General features: G+C 40.2%; 1 protein-coding gene across 1 annotated transcript in view; it reads right to left on the bottom strand.

Moving 5' to 3' along the window:
- Nucleotides 1-857: 857 nt before the first annotated feature.
- LOC124622608 (leucine-rich repeat-containing protein 57-like) overlaps nucleotides 858-27,944 on the bottom strand; it is a 48,824-nt gene continuing 21,737 nt past the window's right edge. The window contains exons 2-3 of the mRNA XM_047148369.1: nucleotides 10,564-10,825; nucleotides 858-1,456 (exon numbers count right to left, since the gene is read on the bottom strand). Of these exons, the coding sequence (XP_047004325.1) occupies nucleotides 920-1,456; nucleotides 10,564-10,824 (798 nt within the window). The 5' untranslated portion in view covers nucleotide 10,825 and the 3' untranslated portion in view covers nucleotides 858-919. The remainder of the gene's footprint in view (nucleotides 1,457-10,563; nucleotides 10,826-27,944) is intronic.

The raw sequence follows: 27,944 nt of genomic DNA on the forward strand, positions 1-27,944 counted from the left end.
CAGAGGATTAATGGTAATCCACTCAGTATATGAATATAATTCCTGCACTGAAGATTGGAATGGTCGGCGTCAGATGCGCTCTCTCGTACCGCTGTTCCCTCTTACCTAAGATACAGATAAGAGACGGATGTACGCATTAAAACATACACTGAAATACTGAAACGCGGTGGCACTGGCAACAAATGTACCCGTAGCTGCGGCAGGCCCGGCTACAAAAGGTGTCAGGAAACTTGTGGCCAGATGGTGTAAGTTCAAAAAAAAAAAAAAAAAAATGGCTCTGAGCACTATGGGACTTAACATCTATGGTCATCAGTCCCCTAGAACTTACAACTACTTAAACCTAAGGACATCACACAAAACCCAGTCATCACGAGGCAGAGAAAATCCCTGACCCCGCCGGGAATCGAAACCGGGAACCCGGGCGTGGGAAGCGAGAACGCTACCGCACGACCACGAGCTGCGGACTGGTGTAAGTTCAAATGGTTCAAATGGCTCTGAGCACTATGGTACTTCTGAGGTAATCAGTCCCCTAGAACTTAGAACTACCTAAACCTAACTAACCTAAGGATATCACACATATCCATGCCCGAGGCAGGATTCGAACCTGCGACCGTAGCGGTCACGCGGTTTCAGACTGTAACGCCTAGAACCGATCGGCCACTCCGGCCGGCGATGGTGTAAGTATATTAATTTAGTAAGCATTCCATTTTGTAGAAGTGTGCTATGCTTTTATATTTAAAATGAAATATTCCTAGTGAAGCAGAATCACTACCTGTAAAACTATTTTTGTGATTCAAAGGAAAGAAGGACACGTTACGATCAATATTGCTGTATGAAATTAGAATACATTGTGATCCTTAACTTCACTGATATTCATTTAATGTAATAATGTTGGTTTTGTGACCATTGTTATGTTTAATTAGCACAAAGTCAAACCAGTAAAAAAAAGTAGAAAAATGCATGCAGTGAGATACACAAAAAACGTTTTAGAAGATATTGTATCAGCAGAAGACTTGCTTACGGCCAATGTTGTATTGCTTTCTTCCATTGATGGGGCATTGGGTTTAGATGAATGATTGTACTGGCAAACGATTTTTAATTTTGCGACGACTTCTTTTTCGCCGTCCACAACGATTAGTTTAATGTTGTCAACAAATGGACATCCGTTGATCTCCAGGTCCGGGTTGTTTCGAATCCGCAGCTCACTCAGATTCGGTAGTTTGCCGCACGAGTATTCCCACAGGTCAGTGAGGCTGCACCTAGAGATGTCAAGAGTGTCCAGCGAACTGGAGACGAGGAACGGCTCCCTGGAAGACAGCGTCAGCGGGTTTCCAGACAGGTTCAGAGAGAGAAGCTTTGGCAGCTCACTGAAGTCGGTTGAAAGAGCACTCAACATATTGTTGGACAGGTCGAGATGTTGAAGCTCCTTCATCCGCCGGAAACTGTCAGGCAGTATCTACGAAAGGAATGAAAAATAAAATTAATTGAATTGAACAAGCAAAATAAAAGTGCAAGGCACTAAAAGAATATTAAGGGAAAAAATTTAGGTGTAATGTTTATAGGGGGGTTTGAAACTGACTGTCAGGGTTTTAAGATCCTTAGCATCTTTCATACAAGTGTTGAATGTGAGCACCATTCGTCGCACAGCATTACGTCGAGTCGACAGGAGAGTTTTTCCGAAATCTTGGTCATCCTGTCTAGAGCACTGTTGCAACAACTGCTTCATTATTGTTTCTTAAGTTCGTCAAATGAGCTGGTAGCGGACGCACACGAACATGATCATTTATGAACCCCCAAAGGTAAAATGCACATGTCGTCAGATCGGTCGAACGTGGAGGTGACGTCTTGCTGCCAAACAAAGTTCTATGGTCAGTTTCTTCCAGCTGAGGAAGATCAGAAACACCAGTTACAGTTGCTCCACCGAAAAAGAACGGCCCATAAACTTTCCGCCGGGATGTTGCACAAAAAACTTTCAATTTAGGGGAATCTTGTTGCACACGTACTATCTCGTGTTTTTCTAAAATGTTTATTACTTTTTCCACACAATATGTTTGTTTCATAATCTGCTTGTTGAACAGAACTTACAACGCGTACAGCCGCTCGGGTACCCTCGCGGTCTGTGGCGCCTTGCCACGGTTCGCGCGGCTCCCTCCGTCGAAGGTTCCAGTCCTCCCTGGGGTGTGCATGTGTGTTGTCCGTAGCGCAAGTTAGTTTAAGTTAGATTAAGTAGTGTGTAAGCCTAGGGACCAATGACCTCAGCAGTTTGGTCCCATAGGAATTTACCACAAATTTCCAAAATTTTAACAACGCGCACATTATGTAGCCTTTGTTGATTCTGATTCTGACACACTTAAATTACATTCAAGCTTTTGGACTAATCTCAGATATTTTTCTGTTTTTGGGAAATGCATCATTGACACCATGTGTTCCACTGTCAGTGTCTCATCCTGTCCCGCAAAACACATTCTCCTTCTAGTCAATATTCATACATTCTAATTAGGGTCACTCGAAGTCCTCAAATCGTATACGTTAAAAGCAGAAAGCTCGAGAATATTATGGAAAAGTAACAAGGGCTACCTAATGGTTTTTTTTTCCTGCTAGATGACCAAATGTGTCTACAGCCCCTTTCGTTGATTTATAACCCAGGATCATTTTTGGCTTATTATCAGGCCGGTCAGTGATTTAACCATCACGGTTGAGGGTGACCACTGGTACAACATTCTTATTTCTCGTAGGAATATAACTGACCGCTGTACTGTCACTTGTGAACTAAAACGAAGAGCTGTATATCTCCTTGTTTGTCAAATTTTGTGGAAGCTTAGACATATTTCTGCTTGTAGTTTCCAGCATCGTTAATACTCTTAAGAAGCAGCTGCCCCAATTTTATGACGTAAAAAAGTTATCACATGTTATATTTTGACCTAGCAAACTCAGAAGTGAGATTAGCAATCTCCCTCATTCTCATATCTTTTAGTGGTGTTACTCCTGACTTGTTTCCTTATAAGTTTGGGCTTTCAGTATATAGAAAGATTTACTGTATTTAGTTAGTTAGTTAGTATTTTGATCCCATACTTGGTCGGTTTACTTAGGACATCAACCTCTAAATTCTCCTAACTCTCCGTCGACGGGAACGTTTTATCGAGGATTACAGAATTTAGGTAGGACTTCTAGCGACTTCTCCCAAATCCTACGAATTATAACAAATTTATAAGTATGTATTCCTGCTTCTCTGGTGGATATCTTAGCAAATTGCAGGACAAACGATAGCCAACAGAAATTTCATACAACGCGGTTGCTCTAAATGTGTTCCGATCAGTATCCTTATGCCAGAAACGTATTTTAGATCGATATACACCCACGAGGAATAAGAGGCCTAAGTACAAATGAAATATAGGATCATCACGTTTGTCCATTCTTGAGAATAAACTCGTCGCCCCTCAAAATTTGGCGTTTCTGTGACTTCATTTTGAAGTGATGTACACAATACTAGTCCAAATGTAGATCTTACGTCGCTTATTCTGCTGGAAGCGTTCTTTCATCTATTGAGGAATTTATTAATCCCTTAGACACATATTCAGTCAGTGAATTTCCATGGTGTCACAACTGAAATTGAGTAGACACAATAAATATGCGAGAAACAATAAAGGTGCGAATAATTGAAAAATCTGAATCAATTTCATGGAAGAATCAAGAAAAGAGCCCATAGATGTAAACACAGAGGCTTTGTTGATTGTTCAAAGTTCGTTGGAACAACAAAAATGGCTATTACCATAAAGTAAAAGAAAAAACTAAAAAATATTTGACATTGGAGTAATAATATTGATATTGGGTCATTATGACCAGAATGTGAAATATATCACTATTACGGTTTATGGCCAAGCCACTTAAATAATTTTAAACGCTTTTAAACACCTACTTCTCATGCAAACATTCATTTTCAAGTTATCTTGTTATTTAAATCCGGAGAAAAGAAATTTAAAGCCTTTTCTGGTCTTACGTTCATAGATCCGAACACAACAGCGGGGTTAAGAAGACTTAAACATTTTCTTTTTTTTTTCATAAACCTATACCTGCAGGTAGTCTATTTTAGTTACTTCTAAGGCGCTGCTTGCGGATTTCTATTACACGTACAAACTGAAAAATTCCAGATAAAAAATATTACAGTGTGCTCCATAGACGTAGAAAGACTAACATACCGTATAACTTCCTCAAATATTTATGATGTTAACCCTTTCCCTATCGTCGTGTCACAGAGGCCCGTCTGCGATGTTTAATATCTTTTGTATTAGTAACTATAGATTTTATATTAATGAAATTTTGTGATTTTTTCCCTAATTTGTCAAGTTAGTCATAATTTTGAAAAAACAATTATAAAAATTTACCTATGGATTTATATTAAATTGTTGGTGCGGGTCAGTGCGATTAGAAGAAATTTTTGAACGAGACATTTGGCCGCGCAGCGTCTGCTACGGCATGTGCCATTGTCGACTCGCGCTGTTATTCTTTCACTGTTCTACTGTCCTCCTTATGATAAGAACTTGTTTATTTTTGTGTATTATTTCATAACAGTTGTCTGTAATACAAACTGAAAATATTACGCAGAAGAATAATTTAGTGCAAATTCTGTTGAGTGTGACTTATTGCTTTGTCGTAATGGAAATAAAATATGGGCTACAGCTCCTCAAGTTGGAATTTGTAGTAGGCGGAGCCAAAAGGATGCATAGAAAGAAGGCCAGGGACCTCCAAGTTATTTGATTAGTAGCCGTGATAATGACGAATCTGGTTTTATGTTGTTCTCTCGTGTACTCCTGATGGACAAAATGTGTATGTGAACCAATAAAGAAGGTCGAACAGTTTATGAGGACTGGGTTGACATAGATACGCATAAAATGAAAAAGTATCTTGCTGCTCTGATCCTGACTGGAGGTTACAAATCCAAAAACGAAGAGATCAGTCAGCTCTGGGGTGTTGAGAATGGCTGACCACTGTTCAATGAAATTATTTCTCGCAAGCGCTTCCATGCTATGCTGAGGGTGATATGCTTTGGTGATGCAGCAGCCCGACGTGAATATAGGTCAGGTGACAAATTGGAACCAATCAGAGAAGTTTTTGAGATGTGGGAAATTACGCTTAAGGATACCTACATTCCAAGATGGTGCATGACCACGGATGAACAGTTGGTCACATGTCGAGGACGCTGTCCATTTCGACAATACATACCTCAAAATCTGGTGGATACGGATTAGAGTTCTGGGCAATTTGCGACCGTGTAACGAGCTATTGCTGGAAGATGAAAGTGTATTTGGGGAAGGAGGAAGGAACCAGAGCCGTGCGATGTGCAGAAAATTTTGTGAAAACCCTGGTTATTGAACTTTAAGGACCTGGACGTAATATCCCTGTGATAATTTTTTTACATCTCACGATTTAGCTCTATTTGCTGTCACAGGGTCTGACAGTAGTTGGTACTATACGAAAAAACAAAAGTTAAATGCCTGCCGATATTATTACACCTAAAAGATATAAAGTTTACTGTTATACCATTTGGTTTTCAACCAGCTATGATGATAGATTCTGTTGTTCCTAAGAAAAACAAAGTTGTTACCGATCATAGCACTCTTCATGTCCATCCAACGGTACCGTCACCACAAGAAAAGAAGCTCGAAGTTATAATGACATACAATGCCACAAAGGACGGCGTTGACAACATGGACCAGAAGACGCGATGTTACAGTGGAAAGAGAAAAACAAGGCGCTGGCCATTGGTGGATTTCTCCAAAGTGATCGATGTAAGTGTAATGAATTCATACATAATTTGGATGATGCTGGGTTGTAATAAAAAGTGTGACGTCAGACTTTCATCAGTTTGGGAAAGCAACTAGCGGGGTAAAGAAGTCAATGAATTCATTAGTAGCAACGGATCCAGGAAGGGCAGTGAAACCACAATCTAAGAAAAGGAGAAAAAGTGCTTGTTGTGTAGAGAAGAAATATAGAAAAAGTCAAACAGCATATTAAAAGTGCACAAAATTTGTATGCTTGGAACATTCTGCTATCGTCTGTAGACAATAAAAATAAAAGCCACCAGCAAAATATAAAACTGTGTTTTTAATGCAAATTTTAAATAAATAAAACTATTTCAGAATTATATATAATTCGAAAGTCTTTCACATCAAAAACAGTCAAAATAGTTTCAATTTATGTCAATTTAAACAACACGGGACTGAGAGGCCCGTGTTGCAGACAACGTGATACGGATTTTCTGGTAAGCACAGGGTTAATAAAAGTGGTGTGTACAGGTGATCTGACACTTCGACTTACCCCTATAATAGTATTTATAATGTCACATGTGTCAATAAAAAGAAAGTGGGTTTAATGAAAGATGCATTATCAGGGGAGATTATTACAGAGGAATGAGAGCAAAACTCTTCGAATCTGAGACACAATGTGTAAACAGAAAGTATAATGTACAGTTTGGAAGGTGTGAAATCATCATCAGCAAAAGAACTAAGCACTGATGGTTACTGAGAGTTTTAAATGATAATGATGAAACGACTGTGCAGCATATAACTCACTCCGAGCTGCATATTCTTTCAACTATGAAGCAATGTAAGCTAGCGCTTTTGGCAAATGATTGTAAGTCTTTCAGACTAGCTGATAAACTGGGCACTGTTGCATGTAGTTATTGTTGTGCAAGTAACAACTGATTTACCAGTTACCGCCTGTAATCGTGATCTATACATTATAGACATAGAAAATATATAAACTGAGAATGTAAGCAATGTGTGTGTGTGTGTGTGTGTGTGTGTGTGTGTGTGTGTGTGTGTGTATAATATGTAAACTGAGAATGTACGCTAAATGATGCTGTCGATATAGAGAAGATGTAAACGAACTGTAACCTAATGTTGTAGATGTCGGTATAGAGTATGTTGTAAATGTATTTGCAAACTGTATGTCGTATGGGTTTTATCTCAATGTAATTTTCCATAATATATTATGAACTACATATCTTTACTTACATATCTTTACTTATAATCTATACCTGTCATGCCTATGTGACACAGATCTTTTGTTGGCTTAGAAGCATGCTTACTGATCCATGTCCAAAAAAGAGACATTGCTTAATATTTGAAAAATCACAAGAAGTGGCTTGTATAAAACTGTATGACAGTTCTGTGGTAGTTACTCATCGGCCGCTTAATTTTAATGCCTGGAAAATACTGGACTGTGTTTGGGAGACCGAAATAGTATTGTGTCTTGGGTAGGAGGCCCACTGACCTATTTCCAAGAACGTACCGTGGCTTAAGAGAGGCAGTGGCATGATGACGTCATCCTGCCGCTGCTAGATCTGCATCCATGGCCTCGCCTCCAAATGCGACTGTCCGAGGAACGGTCAGTGTGGCACTGCTCCAAATCTCTTCATCTCCGAGTATCACTTGCAACCTACGCCCTCAACTATTTGCTGGACGTATTCTACTCGCTGTCTTCCTCTACAGTTTTTGGTTTCTACAGCTCCATCTAGTGCCATGAAAGTCATTCCATCATGTCTTAACATATGTCCTATCATCCTGCCCCTTGTCAATGTTTTCCACATATTCCTTGCCTCTCCAATACTGTGCAGAACCTCCTCATTCCTAACCTTATCAGTGCACCTAATACTCAGCATTCGTCTGTAGCACCACATCTCAAATGCTTCGATTCTCTCCTGTTCGGGGTTTTCCATAGTCCATGTTTCACTACCATACAACGCTGTGCTCCAGACGTAATTCTTCCTCAAAGTAAGGCCTATTTTTGATACTAGTAGACTTCTCCTGTCCCAGAATCCCATTTTTGCCAGTGCTAGTCTACTTTTGATGTCCTCCTTGTTCCATTCGTCATTGGTTACTTTGCTGCCTAGGTAGGAGAATTCCAGAGATTCATCAGCTTCGTAGACGTAAGTCCTGATGATGGGTTCCTCACTGTTCTCATTTCTGATACTCATCGTTACTTTCGCCTTTCTTCTGTTTCCTCTCTTTCTCTATTCTGTACTCATTACACTGTTCATTCCATTCAGCAGATCACGTAATTCTTCTGTACTCTCACTCAGGATAGTAATGTCATCAGCGAGTCATATCATTGATTTCCTTCCACCTTCAATTTTACACCCATTTCTCAAAGTTTCTTTTATTTGATTCTTTGATGTACAGATTGAGCACTAGGGGCGAAGGATTAAATCCCTGTCTTACACCCTTCTTAATCCCAGCACTTCGTTCTTGGTTGTCCACTCTTATTATTCCCTCTTGGCTCTTGTACATATTGCATATTACCCGTCCCTCCCTATAGTTTACTCTTATTTTTTTACAATTTCGAATATCTTGCACCATGTTACATTGTCGAACACATTGTCCAGATCACAAACCCTATAAACGTGTTTTGATTGTCTCTAGTCTTGCTTCCATTACCAACCGCAACGACAGAACCGCCTCTCCGGTGCCTTTACCTTCATAAAGCCAAACTGATCGTCATCTGACAGATCCTCAGTTTTCTTTTCCATTGTTCTGTATATTATTCTCTTCAGCAACATAGAAGCATGAGTTGTTAAGCTGATTGTGCGATAATTCTCGGACTTGTCAGCTCTTGTAGTCTTCGTAATTGTGTGGATGATATTTTTCCGGAAGTCAGATAGTATGTCGCCAGACTCATAAATTCTACACACCAACGTGAATAGTCGTTTTGTTGCCACTAACCCCAATGATTTTAGAAATTCTCTCTCTTTTGCTTTATTTGATCTTAAGTCCTGCAAAGCTCTCTTAAATTATGATTCTAATACTGGCTTCCCTATCTCTTCTAAATCGACCCCTGTTTCTTCTTCTAACACATCAGACAAATCTTCCCCCTGATAGAGGCCTTCAGTGTACTCTTTCCCCTATCCTCTCTCTCCTCTTCACAATGGAATTCCCGTTGCACTCTTCATGTTACCACCCTTGCTTTCAATTTCACAGAAGGTTGTTTTAACTTTCCTGTATGCTGAGTCAGTCCTTCCGGGAAGGATTTCTTTTTCGATTTCCTCACATTTTTCATGCTACCATTTCGTCTTAGCTTCCCTGCTCTTCCTATTGATTTCATTCGTCATCGACTTGTATTTCTGAATTCCTGTATTTCCCGAACATTTTTTTACTTCCTTCTTTCATCAATCAACTCAAGTGTTTCCTGTGTTACCCCTTGTTTCTTCGCATTTACCTTTTTTGAACCTTTATTTGTCTTTCCAGCTTCTGTGATTCAGCATCCTCATATACTTTCGCTTTGTTTTCATCTACAGCTTGCGACGTCGGCATGTGTACCTGAACTATCGTTGTCGGTTCTGGTTTACTGTCGATTGTGATAAGAACAATCCTATCACTGAACTCTTCACAGTAACGTACTCTCTGCCCTACCTTTCTATTCATACCGAATCCTACTCCTGTTATACCATTTTTTGCTGCTGTTCATGTTACCCTACACTCATCTGACCACAAATCCTTGTCTTCTTTCCGTTTCACTAAAATGACCACTACTGTGGGTAGACTGAGCCTTTGCATTTCCATTTTCAAATTTTATAGCTTCCCTATCACGTTCAAGCTTCTGACATTACATGCCCCGACTCGTAGAACGTTATCCTTTCGTTGGTTATTCAGTCTTTCTCTCATTGTCGCCTTCTCCTTGGCAGTCCCCTCCTGGCCATCCGAATGGCGGACTATTCCGGAATCTTTTGCCAATTTTTTCAATTACATGGCTTGTGGGTACACGTTATGTGCCTTTACTGCAGTGGTTTTCATTGCCTTCTGCATCCTCATGCTGTCGATCATTGCTGATCGTTCCGCCTTTAGGGGCAGTTTCCCACCCCAAGACCTCTGTCCGGCCGGTCGGGGTGGCCGAGCGGTTCTAGGCGCTTCAGTCTGGAACCGCGCGACCACTACGGTCGTGGGTTCGAATCCTGCCTCAGGCAGGGATGTGTATGATGTCCTTAGGTTAGTTAGGTTTAAATTGTTCCAACCTCTGTTGTTGAACCTCTGTCCGCTCCTCTGCCCACTTTGAGAAGGCCGTTGGTAGAACGAGGGTGACTCATCCCTATTTACATCAACTAATTGTCTGAACATCCAAATTTTGTTATTCATAAGCAGAAGATCATCTATCGAGGGTATTACAAGCTAAGGAGCAACAGAATTTTATGTAATCTAGAAATGGTGTAAGTTTGGTGATCAACTTCCATGAATATACAGCCCATAACATTGAAAGAGATTCCAGTAACAAAGGGTACTTCTGACGACTACTAGTAGAATTACGACAAGAGAGAGATGCAAAACGAAGAATGGAGATTTTTAATGAATCTAATACTACAACCCAAGTAAAGAAATCACCAATGAGAGATGAATTAATCAGCCTGTTCAAAATTTCAGATAATATGAATAGCTTTCTTCGTGACTTAACAGAAAACATTAGAGAACCTCCTTAATGTGAACTCTAAGAGATCTTGTGAATTTAAATGTAAAATGATATTAAACCCACCTACGTTCGTACTTCTAGCAGGTGTCTTAAACTATGAGCAGCTACCTGTGATATGCGTCCGAATGAGAGGTCCAGAGAGATCAGGTGGGCGAAACGATGAAGCCGAGTACCATTTATAATTCTCCAGCCATTGTGCTGGCAGCGAAGAGTCGTTACATTTTTGCTGATGTACAAAGGGCACCAGCCAATGCAGACAGCCTCACTGCCATCGCGTGAAAAGTCGCAGTTCACTGGAAACGTGAAGCCAGCAGCAGAAGCGACGAGGAAGACTAGCAATGGCAGAGCGGTCCTCTGCGCAGCTAGCATCCTGCAACCACCATGCCCAGCAGCTTTTTGTTATTCAATTCCATTATTTCAGCCATATAAATCCAATTGTAAAAAGAAATAATAAAATAAAAAAACAAAATAAAACTATCATGGTATCTCTCTCATATCATCAAACTATAAGATACTGTCGAAAGCTCTGCAAACTAGGACAGAAGAACAGTCACACCCACAGCCGGAGAGTATCAAGAAGGTTTCAGGAAGGGGCAATCATGCGTCGAATAGATAATTGACCTTAAATTCATCTTTTCGTACCTGAAGCTTGTAATGCCACAATGAAGCATAGCCAACGCACAGCAGTTGAATAAGTGAACGCTCATGCCATCTGTTGGATAGTTGCACAAACAAAAGCACAGGTGCTTCCGCCTGGCGGCACTCAAATGAAATAGCGCTATGAGTAAGACAGTATCTGAATAGTGCTGCGCTCGGATGAAGAAATAAAGAAGCATTAAACTAGGATAACATTATTACGTATAGTAAAATATTAATTTAATATTAGTTTATATATATAATATTAGTTTATATATATAATATTAGTTTATATATATATGCACGTTGGCACGTGAATTTAGCCGTAGAGAGAGATGTGTTCTGTTCAGATGCAGCACAGAGATTACGCGGCGGGAAAGTGACGATTTAAGTACGGTACGGTTATGGAAATAATGACAGGAATGACCAGAGACAGGAATATGGAGTGAGAGCAGTGAGGACTAATAGAGGTAGAAGAGGTGGAAGAGGTTTTGGTGGTAGAGGTAACTACAATGGTAGACCACAGTACCAGTCGGAAAACGAAGAACCGCCACAGTAGAGGGCCGAACTGGAGAGGAATATGGGGGTAGGCCCCAACAACAGTATAATAGGAACCAAAACTTTATCACCAAAATAAGAATTACAATAGTAATAGGCAATATAATAGACAGAAAGTAAACTATTGCAATAAGAGTGAACAGAATGAATACCATGCTTGGTGTGAGAAAGATATGAAGCAATGAGGGAAGAGAGAATGGGACTCTAAATTAAAATGGGTACAAGGTTTAACTGGATTTTGTAGAAAGAAGGAACTAGATACGTATTACAAGCTAAGGAAAGCCTATCAAGTAGACATAGATGATACCTTGCCATCAAATGAACATAATAGCATAACTAATATTAAAGAAGGGATACCCAAAAGGGAAAAGGTTGGTACTTGCAGAAATATAGGAAAGATTATCAATGGTAGTACTGGAAAAGAAGTAGGAAGTGTAGTTATTGAGAGTAAGTCTCTCAATAATACTAGTGGTGAGGAAGGATATGATCACTGGGTAAATGAATTACATGGGTTAGGTACAGGATTAATAGGGTATGACAGGGAGCTAGGAGAGGCTACTCATAGTAGATACGAGAAAGTTGAAGGAAGGGGTAGAATTGAAATAGAGGAGAATATTGAAGATATTCCCGAAATATGTAGTGAAATGGAGGAGGAATCAATAAGTAGTACCAGTGATCGCAGTGATGAGGAAACTAGTAGTGACGAGAGTGATGAGGAGGTAATGGAGAGGGGTGCTACTACTGTGTAGTGTGAGTACACAGATGGAGCATAATTTGCAAGGAGGGTGTTTCAAACGAAATAATTCAAAGAGTGGCCAGGAAGTTAACAGCTTGATAGACATCGGTAATGAAATCATTAGTGTAGAGGGGCAAGTATTTAATGGTAAATGTGATATGGTGATAGTAGGTGAACCTAGACGAGAACATGAGAGGTTATATGGTACCCAAAGAGCAGAACTAAGTGAAAGAGAGTATCCCACCCGTGCTGAAAGGGAAACACAAGTTTACCTTGTCAAAAGAGGCAATTGTAGGGATCATTGCTAAGAGGATGAAAGTGTGATGGGTGATAATGAAAATTCCTCAATAGAAATGCGTCAAAACACAGTAGGAGAGACAAACAGAAAAATACCCCAGAGAGAGTCTGTCACAGAGAGGGAAAAGGAACCACCTGATAAGTATAGTGATAAGTTAGTGCAAGGAATGTTAGCAGATTGGACTAATGAGGCAATTGAACAGGATTTGCTAAGAGAAGAGGAAGATGAGTCATCAATTAGGTTAGGCCAACCCTTAATAAGTGTACAGTTGTATGATGTAAGTGATATGCATTATTAGATACAGGTAGTGAGATAAGTCGTATTTCTGAGTCCTTGTGGAAACATATTAGTAGTAAATATGAGATTCCAGAAATGTCTGTGTCTGGACTCAAGATAGTAGGTGCCACAGGGAAGTAAACCTGCGAAGAAACAAGTGTATTTGTCTTTCAAAATGGGCAATTGTAAGATGGAAATTGTGCTTTTAGTTATTCCTAATTTAAGTATAAATATGATTATAGGTTCAGATTGGATGATGGAAAATCAAGTAATAATTAATTGTGACCAAGGGCTGATGCTGTTTAAATATTTGCGTACAGAATATACAGTGAATTTTGCAGGACAATGGCAGATGAGAGGGAATCATTAGGTTGCCTCAAAATAGTGGAAGGGTCAGTAGTGGAATGTTGTGAAGAGTGGGAGGAAGGAAATGTTGCTGAAAGTGAGAATCTATGGTTAGACAAGAATAGGGTGTTCCATCAGAAAGTGAGTGAAGTGGACGGTGTTGATAGTTTCCCAGTTCTTTGCGGTATTGATAAACAACAAAAGGAGGAGCTGTTTAATCTGTTAGTAGAAAACGAACAGGTGTTTTCTGAGGAACCAGGAAGAGTAATCGATTTTGAATTTTGTATTATATCATCTAAACTGCCTGGCTTGTCACACTCTCTTTCATTTATTGAATTTAGCTACCTGGCATCCAGTACAACTCTAATTCCACCATCCTTTTTCTGTACACACATAATCGGATTATTATAATTGCTATTACTTCTTTCTGTTACTCCCAGATTTTTACCCTCCACACTACCCTACAATACTAAACTGGTGATCCGTTGATGCCTCAGAATATGCCCTACCAACCGATCCCTTCTTCTAGTCAAGATGCGCCACAAATTTCTCTTCTCTGTAATTCTATTCAATACCTCCTCATTAGTTATGTGATCTACCCATCTAATCTTCAGCATTCTTCAGTAGCACCTTGTTTCGAAAGCTTCTATTCTCTTTTTGTCTTAACTATTTATTGTCCACGTTTTACTTCCATACATGGCTACACTCCGTACAAATACTTTCAGAAACGATTTCCTGTCACTTAAATCTATACTCGATGTTAACAAGTTTCTCTTCTTCAGAAACGCTTTCCTTGCCATTGCCAGTCTACATTTTTTAGCTTCTCTACTTCGACCATCGACATTATCTATATTGTTATCAGGAGAAACAAAACTGGCGTTCTACGGATCGGAGCGTGGAATGTCAGATCTCTTAATCGGGCAGGTAGGTTAGAAAATTTAAAAAGAGAAATGGATAGGTTAAAGTTAGATTTAGTGGGAATTAATGAACTTCTGTGGCAGGAGGAACAAGACTTCCTGTCAGATGAATGCAGGGTTGTAAATACAAATTCAAATGCAGGAGTAGGTTTAATAATGAATAGGAAAATAGGAATGCGGGTAAGCTACTACAAACAGCATAGTGAACGCATTATTGTGGCCAAGTTAGATACGAAGCCCACGCCTACCACAGTAGTACAAGTTTATATGCCAACTAGCTCAGCAGATGACGAAGAGATTGATGAAATATATGATGAGCTAAAAGAAATTATTCAGATAGTGAAGGGAGACGAAAATTTAATAGTCATGGGTGACTGAAATTAGGTAGTACGAAAAGGAAGATAAGGAAACGTAGTAGATGAATATGGAATGGGAGGAAGGAATGAAAGGAAGCCGCTTGGTAGAATTTTGCACAGAGCATAACTTAATCATAGTTAACATTTGGTTCAAGAATCATAAAAGGAGGCTCTAAACATGGAACAAACCTGGCGATACTGGAAGGTCTCAGATAGACTATATAATGGTAAGACAGAGATAAGGGAACCAGGTTTTAAATTGTAAGACATTTCCAGGGGCAGATGTGGAATCTGACCACAATCAATTGATTACGAGTTGTAGATTAAAACTGAAGAAACTGCAAAAAGGTAGGACTTTGTGGAGACGGGACCTGGATAAACTGAAAGAACCAGAGGTTGTAGAAAGCTTCAGGGAGAGTATTAGGGAACGATGGACAAGGATGGGGGAAAGAAATACAGTAGAAGAAGAATGGGTAACTTGAGCGATGAAATAATGAAGGTAGCATAGGATCAAGTAGGTAAAAAGACGAGGGCTAATAGAAATCCTTGGGTAATAGAAGAGATATTGAATTTAATTGATGAAAAGTGAAAATACAAAAATGCAGCAAATGAAGCGGGCAAAAAGGAATACAAACGTCTCAAAAAATGAGATCGACAGGAAGTGCAAAATGGCTAAGCAGGGATAGCTAGAGGACACATGTAAGGATGCAGAGGCGCATATCACTAGGGGTAAGATAGATACTGCCTACAGAAAAATTAAAGAGACCTTTGGAGAAAAGTGAACGACTTGCATGAATATCAAGAGCTCAGATGGAAACCCAGTTCTAAGCAAAGGAGGGAAAGCAGAAAGGTGGAAGGAGTATATAGAGGGTCTATACAAGGGCGATGTTCTTGAGGACAATGTTATAGAAATGGAAGAGAATGTAGATGAAGATTAAATAGGAGATATGATACTGCGCGAAGAGTTTGACAGAGCACTGAAAGACCTGAGTCGAAGGCCATGGGAGTAGACAACTTTCCATTAGAACTACCGACAGCCTTGGGAGAGCCAGGCCTAACAAAACTCTACTATCTGGTGAGCAAGATGTATGCAACAGGCGAAATACCCTCAGACTTCAAGAAGAATATAATAATTCCAATCCCAAAGAAAGCAGGTGTCGACAGATGAGAAAATTACCGAACTATCAGTGTAATAAGGCATGGCTGCAAAATACTAACACGGATTCTTTACAGACGAATGGAAAAACTGGTAGAAGCCGACATCGGGGAAGATCAGTTTGGATTCCGTAGAAACGCTGGAACACCTGAGGCAGTACTGACCCTACGACTTATCTTAGAAAATAGATTAATGAAAGGCAAACCTACGTTTCTAGCATTTGTAGACTTAGAGAAAGCTTTTGACAATGTTGACTAGAATACTCTCTTTCAAATTCTGAAAATGGCAGGGCTAAAATACAGGGAGCGAAAGGCTATTTACATTTTGTACAGAAGCCAGATAAGAATCGAGGGGCATGAAAGGGAAGCAGTGGTTGGCAAGGGAGTGAGACAGGGTTGTAGCTTATCCCCGATGTTATTCAATTTGTATATTGAGCAAACAGTAAAGGAAACAAAAGAAAAATTCGGAGTAGAAATTAAAATCCATGGAGAAGAAATAAAAACTTTGAGGTTCGCCGATGACATTGTAATTCTGTCAGAGACACCAAAGGATTTGGAAGAGCAGTTGAATGGAATGGATAGTGTCTTGAAAGGAGGGTATAAGATGAACATCAACAAAATCAAAACGAGGATAATGGAATGTAGTCGTATTAAATTGGGTGATGCTGAGGGAATTAGATTAGGGAATGAGACACTTAAAGTAGTAAAGGAGTTTTGCTATTTGGGGAGCAAAATAACTGAGGATGGTCGAAGCAGAGAGGATATAAAATGTAGACTGGCAATGGCAAGGAAAGCGTTTCTGAAGAAGAGAAATTTGTTAACATCGAGTATTGATTTAAGTGTCAGTAAGTCGTTTCTGAAAATATTTGTATGGAGTGTAGCCATGTATGGAAGTGAAACATGGACATTAAATAGTTTGGACAAGAAGAGAATAGAAGCTTTAGAAATGTGGTGCTACAGAAGAATGCTTAAGATTAGATGGGTAGACCACATAACTACTGAGGAAGTATTGAGTAGGATTGGGGAGAACAGAAGTTTGTGGCACAACTTGACTAGAAGAAGGGATCGGTTGGTAGGACATGTTCTGAGGCATCAAGGGATCACCAGTTTAGTGCTGGAGGGCAGCGTGAAGGGTAAAAATCGTAGAGGGAGACCGAGAGATGAATACACTAAGCACATTCAGAAGGATGTAGGTTGCAGTAGGTACTGGGAGATGAAGAAGCTTGCGCAGGATAGAGTAGCATGGAGAGCTGCATCAAACCAGTGTCTGGACTGAAGACCACAGTAACATCAGAAGCTTTTGAAATAGACATTGGAATAAGGAAAGGTTATATTTTGACTAAAGTTCAGTCTTGATCACGTCATGTATGTTTTAATGATACAGGTGACCGGTTTCGGTTCTTTTTACAAAACCATCATCAGACCCTGGCTCCTTTAGGATGGTAGGCGGAGCTCTCCTCGCTGCTACGCAGCATTCTATACATACGACAGCAATTTCAGTATCAAAAACAGTTATGAACTAGCACAACAAATCCACAATATAGACATTCCAACTAGTGCAAGTTTCGCCTCATTAGATATTAAAAATTTATATACAAATATACCCATTAATGAGACAATTAATATAATTAGGGATAACTTAATACAATACAAAAATATGACTAAAGAAGAAATAATCGAATTTATAGAACTGCTTGAATGCACTTTAGATTACAAGTATTTCTCTTTTAATACTAAAATCTATTGTCAGAAAGATGGCTTAGAAATGGGAAATTCTTTAGCTGGGACAGTTGCAGACATTTTCGTGAACCACATTCAGATGCAATTCCTGAAAAATAACCCTGATTTCGCAAAGAAAATCATATATTACAAGCGATATGTAGATGATACATTATTGCTTTATAATGGTTCAAAAGATGAAATTGAGAAACTTGCTATAAAATTAAACTCTATGCATCCAAAGTTACAATTTACAGTGGAACATGAAAATCGAAAATCTATTAACTACCTAGATCTCACTATAACTAATAACAATGGGAAACATTTATTCACCATATACAGGAAACCTACAACCACTGATGTTATTATTAATGCCACATCATGTCATCCTGACAAGTATAAAAAAGCATTTTTTAAGTCTATGATACACCGAATACTAAAATTACCGCTAGAAGCTAATGAGATCAAAAAGGAAATGACCATCTTAAAACAAATTGCAAAAACCAACTCTTTTGACACACGACAGGTAGATATCATTTTTAATAAAGTACAACAATCACAAAGTACTCCACTAATAGGTAATCCAAAATATACGAAGATGACATATATGGGAAACATATCAGATAGAATTACTAATTTATTCAAAAATTCTGGAATAACAATAGCATTTACAACTAACAATACTTTACAACAAAAATTAAGACATACTGTAAGTAAAGATAATGGAAAATCTACCAGATCAGGAGTGTACAAGATCCAATGTAGAGACTGTGAGAAAATGTATATCGGCCAAACAGGTCGAAATTTTGCAGTAAGGTACAAAGAACATACGTCGGGTACCTCACGAACAAAGTCCGTATTTGGTCATCATATAGCATTCAATAATCATGCTGAGGGGACAGTACAACAGAATTTACAAGTTCTTCATTATGTAAATAAAGGCTTACTTATGAATATCCTAGAAGAAATCGAGATATATGCTCATTTGAAAACCAAATCATCATTGCTGCTCAATGAACAATTAGATTTTCACGAAAAATATTATTACGACCTTTTTGACGAAATTTTATAATAAAAGCATCTACTCTTTTGTTTTTTAAAAATATAAGACTAGTTATACCCATGGCAAAAGAAACGTATGTAAATATGCTGCACAATATAAAAAAAAAAAATATGAAATTGACATTGATTATTATAAAAACTATTAGATCGATGATTTTAAAAAAAAATTAATTAGCAGTTCAGATATACATAATGTGGAACTCACTCTTGGCTGCTACCCTACTGCTATAGAGAATATTGCTATAAAAACTACAGCTAAAATAAGACGATTCTGCAGCATCCAACAAAGATGCAATTGTGATGTAGGCGACTCGGTATAATCGATATATACCACAACGCCAAGGACTTTCAAATCTTTGATGTAACTGGCACTGTAGTAGTATTAAGGTTGCTCATAGAGGGCACAACTGTTACACATCCTAGTTCCCTGTTTTTATCCAAAATATAAATAAGCTATAGACATAGTAACTATCTGTTAATCAGATATTTAAATGAATCAATTTTATGTTATTAGTGTATTTCCTACTTTTATACTTTGACGATGGCGTCATATTATGAACGCTGATTGGTAGTTGTGAAGTAGTGTGACAGGAAGTAGGCGGAGCCTCTGCATATTTAAGCTCATGCTCAGCACTCATAACCATCAGTTGACTGCGTAGCAGTGAGGAGAGCTCCGCCTACCATCGTAAAGGAGCCAGGGTATAATTAATTTTATTTAACTTCTTAAAGTTTGACATCATTAGAAACTTTCATCTTATTTAAAGATTGGTATCTAGTATTTCTTAAAATTTATCCACAGGTCTGATGATGGTTTTGTAAAAAGAACCGAAACCGGTCACCTGTATCATTAAAACATACATGACGTGATCAAGACTGAACTTTAGTCAAAATATAAGGAATTAAAAATGGTGTTAGGCAGGGGGTCAAGGTAAAATTAAACGAGTGGAAAAGTTTAAATATGTCGGAGAATGGATAACAGCCACCTTATCAGAGAAAGAAGCCTTCATATCACGCATGAACAAAATGGAAATGGCATTCCATTTAACCAAAAACATCTACAACAAAAAAATCAGTATCGTTCAATGCGAAGTTAAGGCATTACTACAGTGTTATCCGTCCGGAGGTCTTGTACACTTCTGAATGCCTAGTTGTTGTTGTTGTGGTCTTCAGTCCTGGGACTGGTTTGATGCAGCTCTCCATGCTAGTCTATCCTGTGCAAGCTCCTTTATCTCCCAGTACCTACTGCAACCCACATCCTTCTGAATCTGCTTAGTGTATTCATCTCTTGGTCTCCCTCTATGATTTTTACCCTCCACGCTGCCCTCTAATACTAAATTTGTGATCCCTTGATGCCTCAGGACATGTCCTACCAACCGATCCCTTCTTCTAGTCAAGTTGTGCCACAAACTTCTCTTCTCTCCAATCCTGTTCAATACCGCCTCATTAGTTACGTGATCTACCCACCTAATCTTCAACATTCTTCTGTAGCACCACATTTCGAAAGCTTCTATTCTCTTCTTGTCCAAACTATTTATTGTCTGTGTTTCACTTCCATACAAGGCTACACTCCATACAAATAGTTTCAGAAACGACTTCCTGCCACTTAAATCTATACTTAATGTTAACAAATTTCTCTTCTTCAGAAACGGTTTCCTTGCCATTGCCTAGTAATGAAAAAAAAATCCCTAATCGAAAAACTCTAGGCCAAGGATAGGAAGATTTTGAGAAAAATCTTAGATCCCATCAAAGAAAATGGGGAATATAGATGACGTCATAATCATGAACTGTATTCCCACATAGAGAAGATGAGCCCTGGAAGAGTCACCAATCCTATGATCACCTACTTTCAGGAGAAGAAAACAAAATGGGCCTGGTTCACATAGATGGAGAAAGATCTTGAATAAGTGGGGATTACACCTTGGAGCGTGTCCCATTCAAAGAGGATCTTATGGCGTGGACCCAGGAGAAGAAGGAGCATCACCGACAACGAATGCGGGAGCACTGGGCAAACATCAGAACACGTAAAGCCCCCCACTCATACAGCTATTATTGGTGGAGACTTCAATTTACATTCGATTTGTTGTCGAAAATACATGCTAAAAGCTGGTGGTAGGCAGAAAACATGTTGCGAAATTGTACTAAATGCTTTCTCTGAGAATTACTTTAAATAATTAGTTCATGAGTCCACACGAATTGTAAGTTGTTGCGAAAACGCATTTGACCTCTTAGCCACAGGTAATCCTGATCCAATAGAGTGGGTCATGACGGATATAGGGAGTAGTGAACACAAGGTCATTGTAGCGAGGCTCAAAACCATATCAACCAAAACCACTAAAAACAAATGCAAAAAATATCTGTTTAAAACAGCAGATAAAAGTTCGCTTGATGCCTTCCTAAGAGAGAGTTTCCATTCCTTCCAAGCTAATTATGTAAGTGTAGACCAGATATGGCTCAAATTCAAAGATACATTATCGACAGCAATACATAGATTCATACCGCATAAAGTAAAAAGAGACAGGACTAATCCACCATGGTACGCAAAACACGTCAGAACACTGTTGCAGAAGCAACGAAAAAAGCATGCCAAATTCAGAAGAACGCAAAATCCCCAAGACTGGCTAAGTTTCACGGAAGCTCGAAATTTAGTGCGGATGTCAATGCGAGATGAAACATTGTGTCAAAATATGGTAGCAAACCCAAAGAGATTCTGGTCGTATGTAAAGTACACCAGTGGCAATAAACAGTAAATACCGTCACTGCGCGATAGCGATGGAAATGTTTCCGATGATGGTGCCACTAAAGATGAGTTACTAAATATAGTTTTCCGTATTTCCTTCAGGAAAGAAGAAGTAAATATTCCAAAATTCTAAACCAGAACAGCTGTTAGCACTCGTCCGTCCTCTGCTGCGCGGTGTGGGATTCTTGCCAGGTAGGATTGACGGAGGACACAGAAAAAGTGCAAAGAAGGGCAACTCGTTTCGTGTAATCGCGCAATAGGGGTGAGAGTGTCACTGATACGATACGCCAGTTGGGGTGCCAGTCACTGTAACAAAGGCACTTTTCTTTGCGGCGATATCTATTAACGAAATTTCAATCACCAACTTCCTCTTCCTAATGCGAAAATATTTTGTTGACGCCCACCTAGGTCGGAATAAGGGATCATCATAATAAAATAAGAGAAATCAGAGATCGAACGGAGAGATTTAGGTGTTCCTTTTTCCCACGCGCTATTCGAGAGTGGAATGGTGGAGAAGTAGAATGAAAATGGGTCGATGAACCTTTCGTCAGTCATTTAAGTGTAAATTGCAGAATAACCATGTAGATGTAAATGTAGATGAAAGCAAGATAGTTGAAATAACGTAGTCGAAAGGTGGCCTATACGAAATGAATGAATGAAAATAAAACATTTCCAATACAGACAAACAGAAAAAAAACACTTCCGATGCATACAAATTGATCAATACAGACAAGTTACGTTTACGTAACATGCGAAACTGGGTTCTGAGAGAGGTAAATACCTGTATGTTTCTGGCTGTTGACTGACAGACACGTGATATGCTCTGACGATTCAGGTCCCATAAGATCGATTTTTTTACGCTATTTCATTAAATTTATATTACAAACGACTTTCAAACAGATATCTTGAAATGGACTCCGTGCACCCAAGGAGGAACTGTTGCCTTTATGAGTATTAGCATACTGTGCGGTTAACGGGTAGGCACTGTAACACCAGATCATGGGTGTCAAATGTTGTCTTTTTGGATCCTTTGCCATATAAAATTAATATCGTCGCCAAAATTCTTTGAACCGTCAATTTACCTTCAAAATCTTTTCTTAATGAATTTACTTTATTTACTAGCGATTCATCAAGAACATTAACACATTTAATCACACTAGGTGAGCGTGGAAGTAGATGCCAGGAAGTAACTGATGGAAAATGAAGTCACTTTTAACAAATGTGAATTTTATTTCTAAAAGTTTTTTTCAAAAACAGATTTAAAATTATAAGCAGAAAACCACCCTCGAAATATCAAGTTACAATTTTATTCAGAGGCAGAAAGAACAATATTAACAGTATGAGCCTTCGTGCTGAGAAGCTTGCCTGCTCCCTTTCAACACGGCAGTAGTCATGCCCGCTCACAACAACCTCTGAAAGAGTACGCTGGTGCAAATCTGCAACACACCAGATTACTTTAAACAAAAAAAAATTTAACAACTGACACAAACACCTAAACTATGCACCCCGTAAGAGGGATGGAAATGGTAAAACACTCAAATTACTTGCCACCGAAAGTGCAATTCTTTTTAAAGGACTCTTACGGTCGAAGGGTGGCAACCTTATAACCTAAAATGACTATTTAAATAAAATACTTACATAAAATATACAACATGCTCTATATTACACATGTACCACCTCGGAAGATAAAAACGGAAAGAATGGTGCGACAACTTCAAAACAAAGCGGCTGGTGACCTCACCAAGAAAACGAGTAGAATTTAACAAGTAAATGAAACAACATATCCCCAATCACTTTACTTCTAATAAACTGCGATTTCTGGCGAAGACCTGGTGCAGCACCCGCAACGCTCTCCCGAACCGTCCGCTGCCAGCCGCTTCAACGGACGCAGGATGGCGCGCCGATCTCCCGTCTCAAGGCGTCGCAGCTCGCTCCGGCTAGCCCGATGTCGTGGTTTCACTCCTGTTGCTCTCGTGTGAACCGCGAAGCCACTACCCCTTTCTATACGGCGCTGCCCACTGGACTCACGTGGGGACCTCACATGCTCCGACGCTCAAGACGGACAAGTCATCTCGTGTCTCAGTGCGCGACCAACCAACTGACCGATCCAACAGCCAATGACCGTTGCCCGAGCAACTCGAGCAGACTGGCGGCCTACGCGCAGACTCAGATGCGGGAACTAAGACCCGACCGGGCGACCACTACCTGAGTTCTGTTACTGGCGGAGTGGCAAGACTCTCATTTGCCGGCCTTAAAGTTTGACCCAAACGACAGACATACTAGCACTCCGACGACAGACAGGCACTAACTGCCGCACAAATGCAAACGAGAGACAGACCAATAACTGGTGAGCGAGACTGACCTAGCCTCACTCCGACTGATCCACTGACCGACTGAGACTGACTGGTCCCCAACCGAGCTCATAGCGCCGCTTAAATGCACGTGAGCAGGCAACTTTTCCCCTTTCCCTCCAGAGGGAGACACCAAAACTGCGATTGCCACAGCGGCGCCACCGCCAGAAACGGAAGGTGACTGCTTTACACTACGCGCTGCGGCGCGCTCGTCAAAACAGCTAATTTTACCACGGCTCATTCTTAATACGGTGTGTGTACATATATAATTTATACCGTCGACAAAATTCTTGACAGGGTGTGTGTTGAGTGCATACTCTGTAAATTGCTGGACGTACTGCAATGCGTGTACGCCCCCAAAACATCACACACTCATTCGATGTGATTCAAGTCGCGCGTACGGGCAGGCCAGTCCATTCGCCGAATATCGTCTCGTCCCATAAGCCCCTACTGAAGCAAACCAAGCGCTGAATCATGTGTGAGATACAGAGGCGAGCGAGTGCGCCAGGAATTACCCCAGTTCACTGCTAGTAACGCCACGTCACCTTAACGCGTCTGCATGTAGCGCACAAGTATTGCACCACAATTTAGTATGAAATTAAAAATCAAAATTTATGTTTAAAACTTTGTTAAACTATAGTTCAGTGTAATAATGTTCTGAATACCAAGTCTTGATGCTCTAAAATTAATAGTTTACGGAAAAATGCCGTCTTAAGAGAAAAACCAGAGGCGTTAAATAATAGCGCTAGGAAGCCAGAATTTGGTCAGAAGGTGCAGTTAGAAGTTATAAATAAGTGATGCTGGTTTCCAAAAACATAAAACAAAAATTAACCCCAGAATCCACGTTTTTCGAAAAAATCAGAGGCGCCAAATAATGGACTTAGAAACTTGAAAATTTGTTTTATGCTTCAGTACACCCCAAAAATAATAACAGAGAGTCCGCGTTAATCTACCTCTTATAGTTTTTGAGTAATTAAATAAAAACTAATTTTGTAACTAAAATGTACCTAAGTGTTGTAGATTAAGTACTTGAAATTTTAATGATAGAGGATTTTGGTTAAACCAGATGATCAAACACATCAAATAATAAAGCTACACCATGTTTAAGACTTGTAACATAAATAGCAACTGATATAAGTCTTAGCAAATGTACGGTTCAGGGGTAACAATCTACCTTTAGTTCCACTAAATAAATTCTATTAAGCAAAGTTTTCATTCTAGCGAGCTGAAACATTCTACGTGCTTTCAAACTGCTTATCTGCATACCAGCAAAAATTAAGAAGTTTCTGCAAACAATTGGTAACTATATTATTAGAGATTATGTGCCCGAGATAGCGGTCGTTTGTAGACTGCCGCCGTATGCAAATAGACAGACAACAGATGTTTTCTCGGCAGTCCGCGCCGGCACCTTATAAATACAGCCCCTGAAGCAGTAGGAAGGTTCACTTCGCTCTCAGACACTGACAGGTCCACGCCAGTTAAACGTCTGGTCGCGCTCTGCCTCGGATGACGTCAGAGCCGAGCCGTGATAAGCGCGTATTTGGCAGTGAAAACGGATAGTGAACTCGCGAGGACTGTACACCGTCCTGGATCGTTTAGAATTCGGTAAAATAACTGTTAGTGTGCCGTCCGTGTGAAATTCAATTCCGCGTGGCAAGTCGTGAATTTATTTCCACTTTTATGGCGAGCATTAATTTTTGAACATTTATTGCGTAGTTTCAATTGAGTGATGTTAGTCAGGGCGAACAACAATCTGGTAGGATAAGTTGTGCCAAAGGAAGCGGACGACTGGCCCTCCTGTGTCTACATCTACATCTACATGATTACTCTGCAATTCACATTTAAGTGCTTGGCAGAGGGTTCATCGAACCACAATCATACTATCTCCCTACCATTCCACTCCCGAACAGCGCGCGGGAAAAACGAACACCTAAACCTTTCTGTTCGAGCTCTGATTTCTCTTATTTTATTTTGATAATCATTCCTACCTATGTAGGTTGGGCTCAACACAATATTTTCGCATTCGGAAGAGAAAGTTAGTGACTGAAATTTGTTTGCTTTAATGACTTCCATCCCAACTCGCGTATCATATCTGCCACACTCTATCCTCTATTACGTGATAATACAAAACGAGCTGCCCCTTTTTGCACCCTTTCGATGTCCTCCGTCAATCCCACCTGGTAAGGAACCCACACCGCGCAGAAATATTCTAACAGAGGACGAACGAGTGTGGTGTAAGCTGTCTCTTTAGTGGACTTGTTGCATCTTCTAAGTGTCCTGCCAATGAAACGCAACCTGTGGCTCGCCTTCCCCACAATATTATCTATGTGGTCTTTCCAACTGAAGTTGTTCGTAATTTTAACACCCAGGTACTTAGTTGAATTGACAGCCTTGAGAATTGTACTATTTATCGAGTAATCGAATTCCAACGGATTTCTTTTGGAGCTCATGTGGATCACCCCACACTTTTCGTTATTTAGCGTCAACTGCCACCTGCCACACCATACAGCAATCTTTTCTAAATCGCTTTGCAACTGATACTGGTCTTCGGATGACCTTACTAGACGGTAAATTACAGCAACATCTGGGAACAACCTAAGAGAACTGCTCAGATTGTCACCCAGGTCATTTATATAGATCGGGAACAGCAGAGGTCACAGGACGATTCCCTGGGGAACACCTCATATCACTTCAGTTTTACTCGATGATTTGCCGTCTATTACTACGAACTGCGACCTTCCTGACAGAAAATCACGAATCCAGTCGCACAACTAGGACGATACCCCATAGGCCCGCAGCTTGATTAGAAGTCGCTTGTGAGGAACGGTGTCAAAAGCTTTCCGGAAATCTAGAAATACGGAATCAACTTGAGATCCCCTGCCGATAGCGGCCATTACTTCGTGCGAATAAAGAGCTAGCTGCGTTGCACAAGAACGAGGTTTTCTGAAACCATGCTGATTACGTATCAATAGATCGTTCCCTTCGAGGTGATTCACAATGTTTGAATACAGTGTATGCTCCAAAACCCTACTACAAACCGACGTCAATGATATAGGTCTGTAGTTCGATGGATTACTCCTACTACCCTTCTTAAACACTGGTGCGACCTGCGCAATGTTCCAATCTGTAGGTACAGATCTATCGGTGAGCGAGCGGTTGTATATGATTGCTAAGTCTGCCGAACGTGGCGCAAACTTTTCGTCGCTTTACCGAAGAATTTTTGCTCGGATTTGACTTTCGCTTCCCATACGTACTTCAGCTGGAAGGAAGTATGGATGAACAGCGAGAAATAAGTGCTTGACAATAAATGCAAATCCCACACAAGCCTGCAGATGGCGGTGTTGTATTTTATCCCGCGCGGCACCTGAGCGATGCCCACCACACGTTGAAAGGCAAGTGCCAGACGTGGCGAGAACAGCTCCCTCTGCAGCTGCGGGTGCGCTATGTACGCGCTGATTGAAGTCTAACGTGTGCGAATTGTTGGTGCTGGTGTGTTAGCGAAAATGTTAGGAGTTTCAAGAAGCATTGTATTGAAGATTTATACCGCATACAGCAAAAGTGGAAAAACACCATCCACTAAATCATAACTTGGATCGTAGATCGCATCAGCAAAGTACTCAGAAAACGCAGTGGTTAAACCAATAAGAAAGGTGCGTGAATATTTCTGAGGGTGAAGAGATACTCAATTTCGGCAGCTGCACGATCTTACAGTGTGAGCCCTGTTCCGGGAGCGCATCCATGACATGCGACGCTACTGGCCGTTGTATACCGTTAAGTTAATAGAACATTTTCCTCAGTAATACATCTATATCTACATACATGTCAGACCTGAGTTTCTCCTGCCGTATACAACTTTCAAATAACTTCTGGGAATTCAGCCAGGTAACACTTTCAGCGACCGTGACCATACGGTGCGTGGCGGAGGGTACCTCGTACCACAACTAGCATCTTCTCTCTGTGTTCCACTCCCAAACAGAACAAGGGAAAAATGATTGCCTATATGCCTCTGTACGAGCCCTAATCTCTCTTATCTTATCTTTGTGATCTTTCCGCGAAATATAAGTTGGCGGCAGCAAAATTGCACTGCATTCAGCCTCAAATGCTGCTTCGCTAAATTTCCTCAGCAGCGATCCACGAAAAGAACGCCTCCTTTCCTCCAGAGACTCCCACCCGAGTTCCTGAAGCATTTCCGTAACACTCACGTGATGATCAAACCCACCAGTAACAAATCTAGCAACCTGCCTCTCAATTGCTTCTATGCTCTCCCTGAATCCGACCTGATAGGGATCCAAAACGCTCGAGCAGCACTCACGAATAGGTCGTATTAGTGTTTTATAAGCGGT

This window comes from Schistocerca americana, chromosome 7 (genome assembly GCF_021461395.2).
Source record: "Schistocerca americana isolate TAMUIC-IGC-003095 chromosome 7, iqSchAmer2.1, whole genome shotgun sequence".
NCBI classification, from domain to species: Eukaryota; Metazoa; Arthropoda; class Insecta; order Orthoptera; family Acrididae; genus Schistocerca; species Schistocerca americana.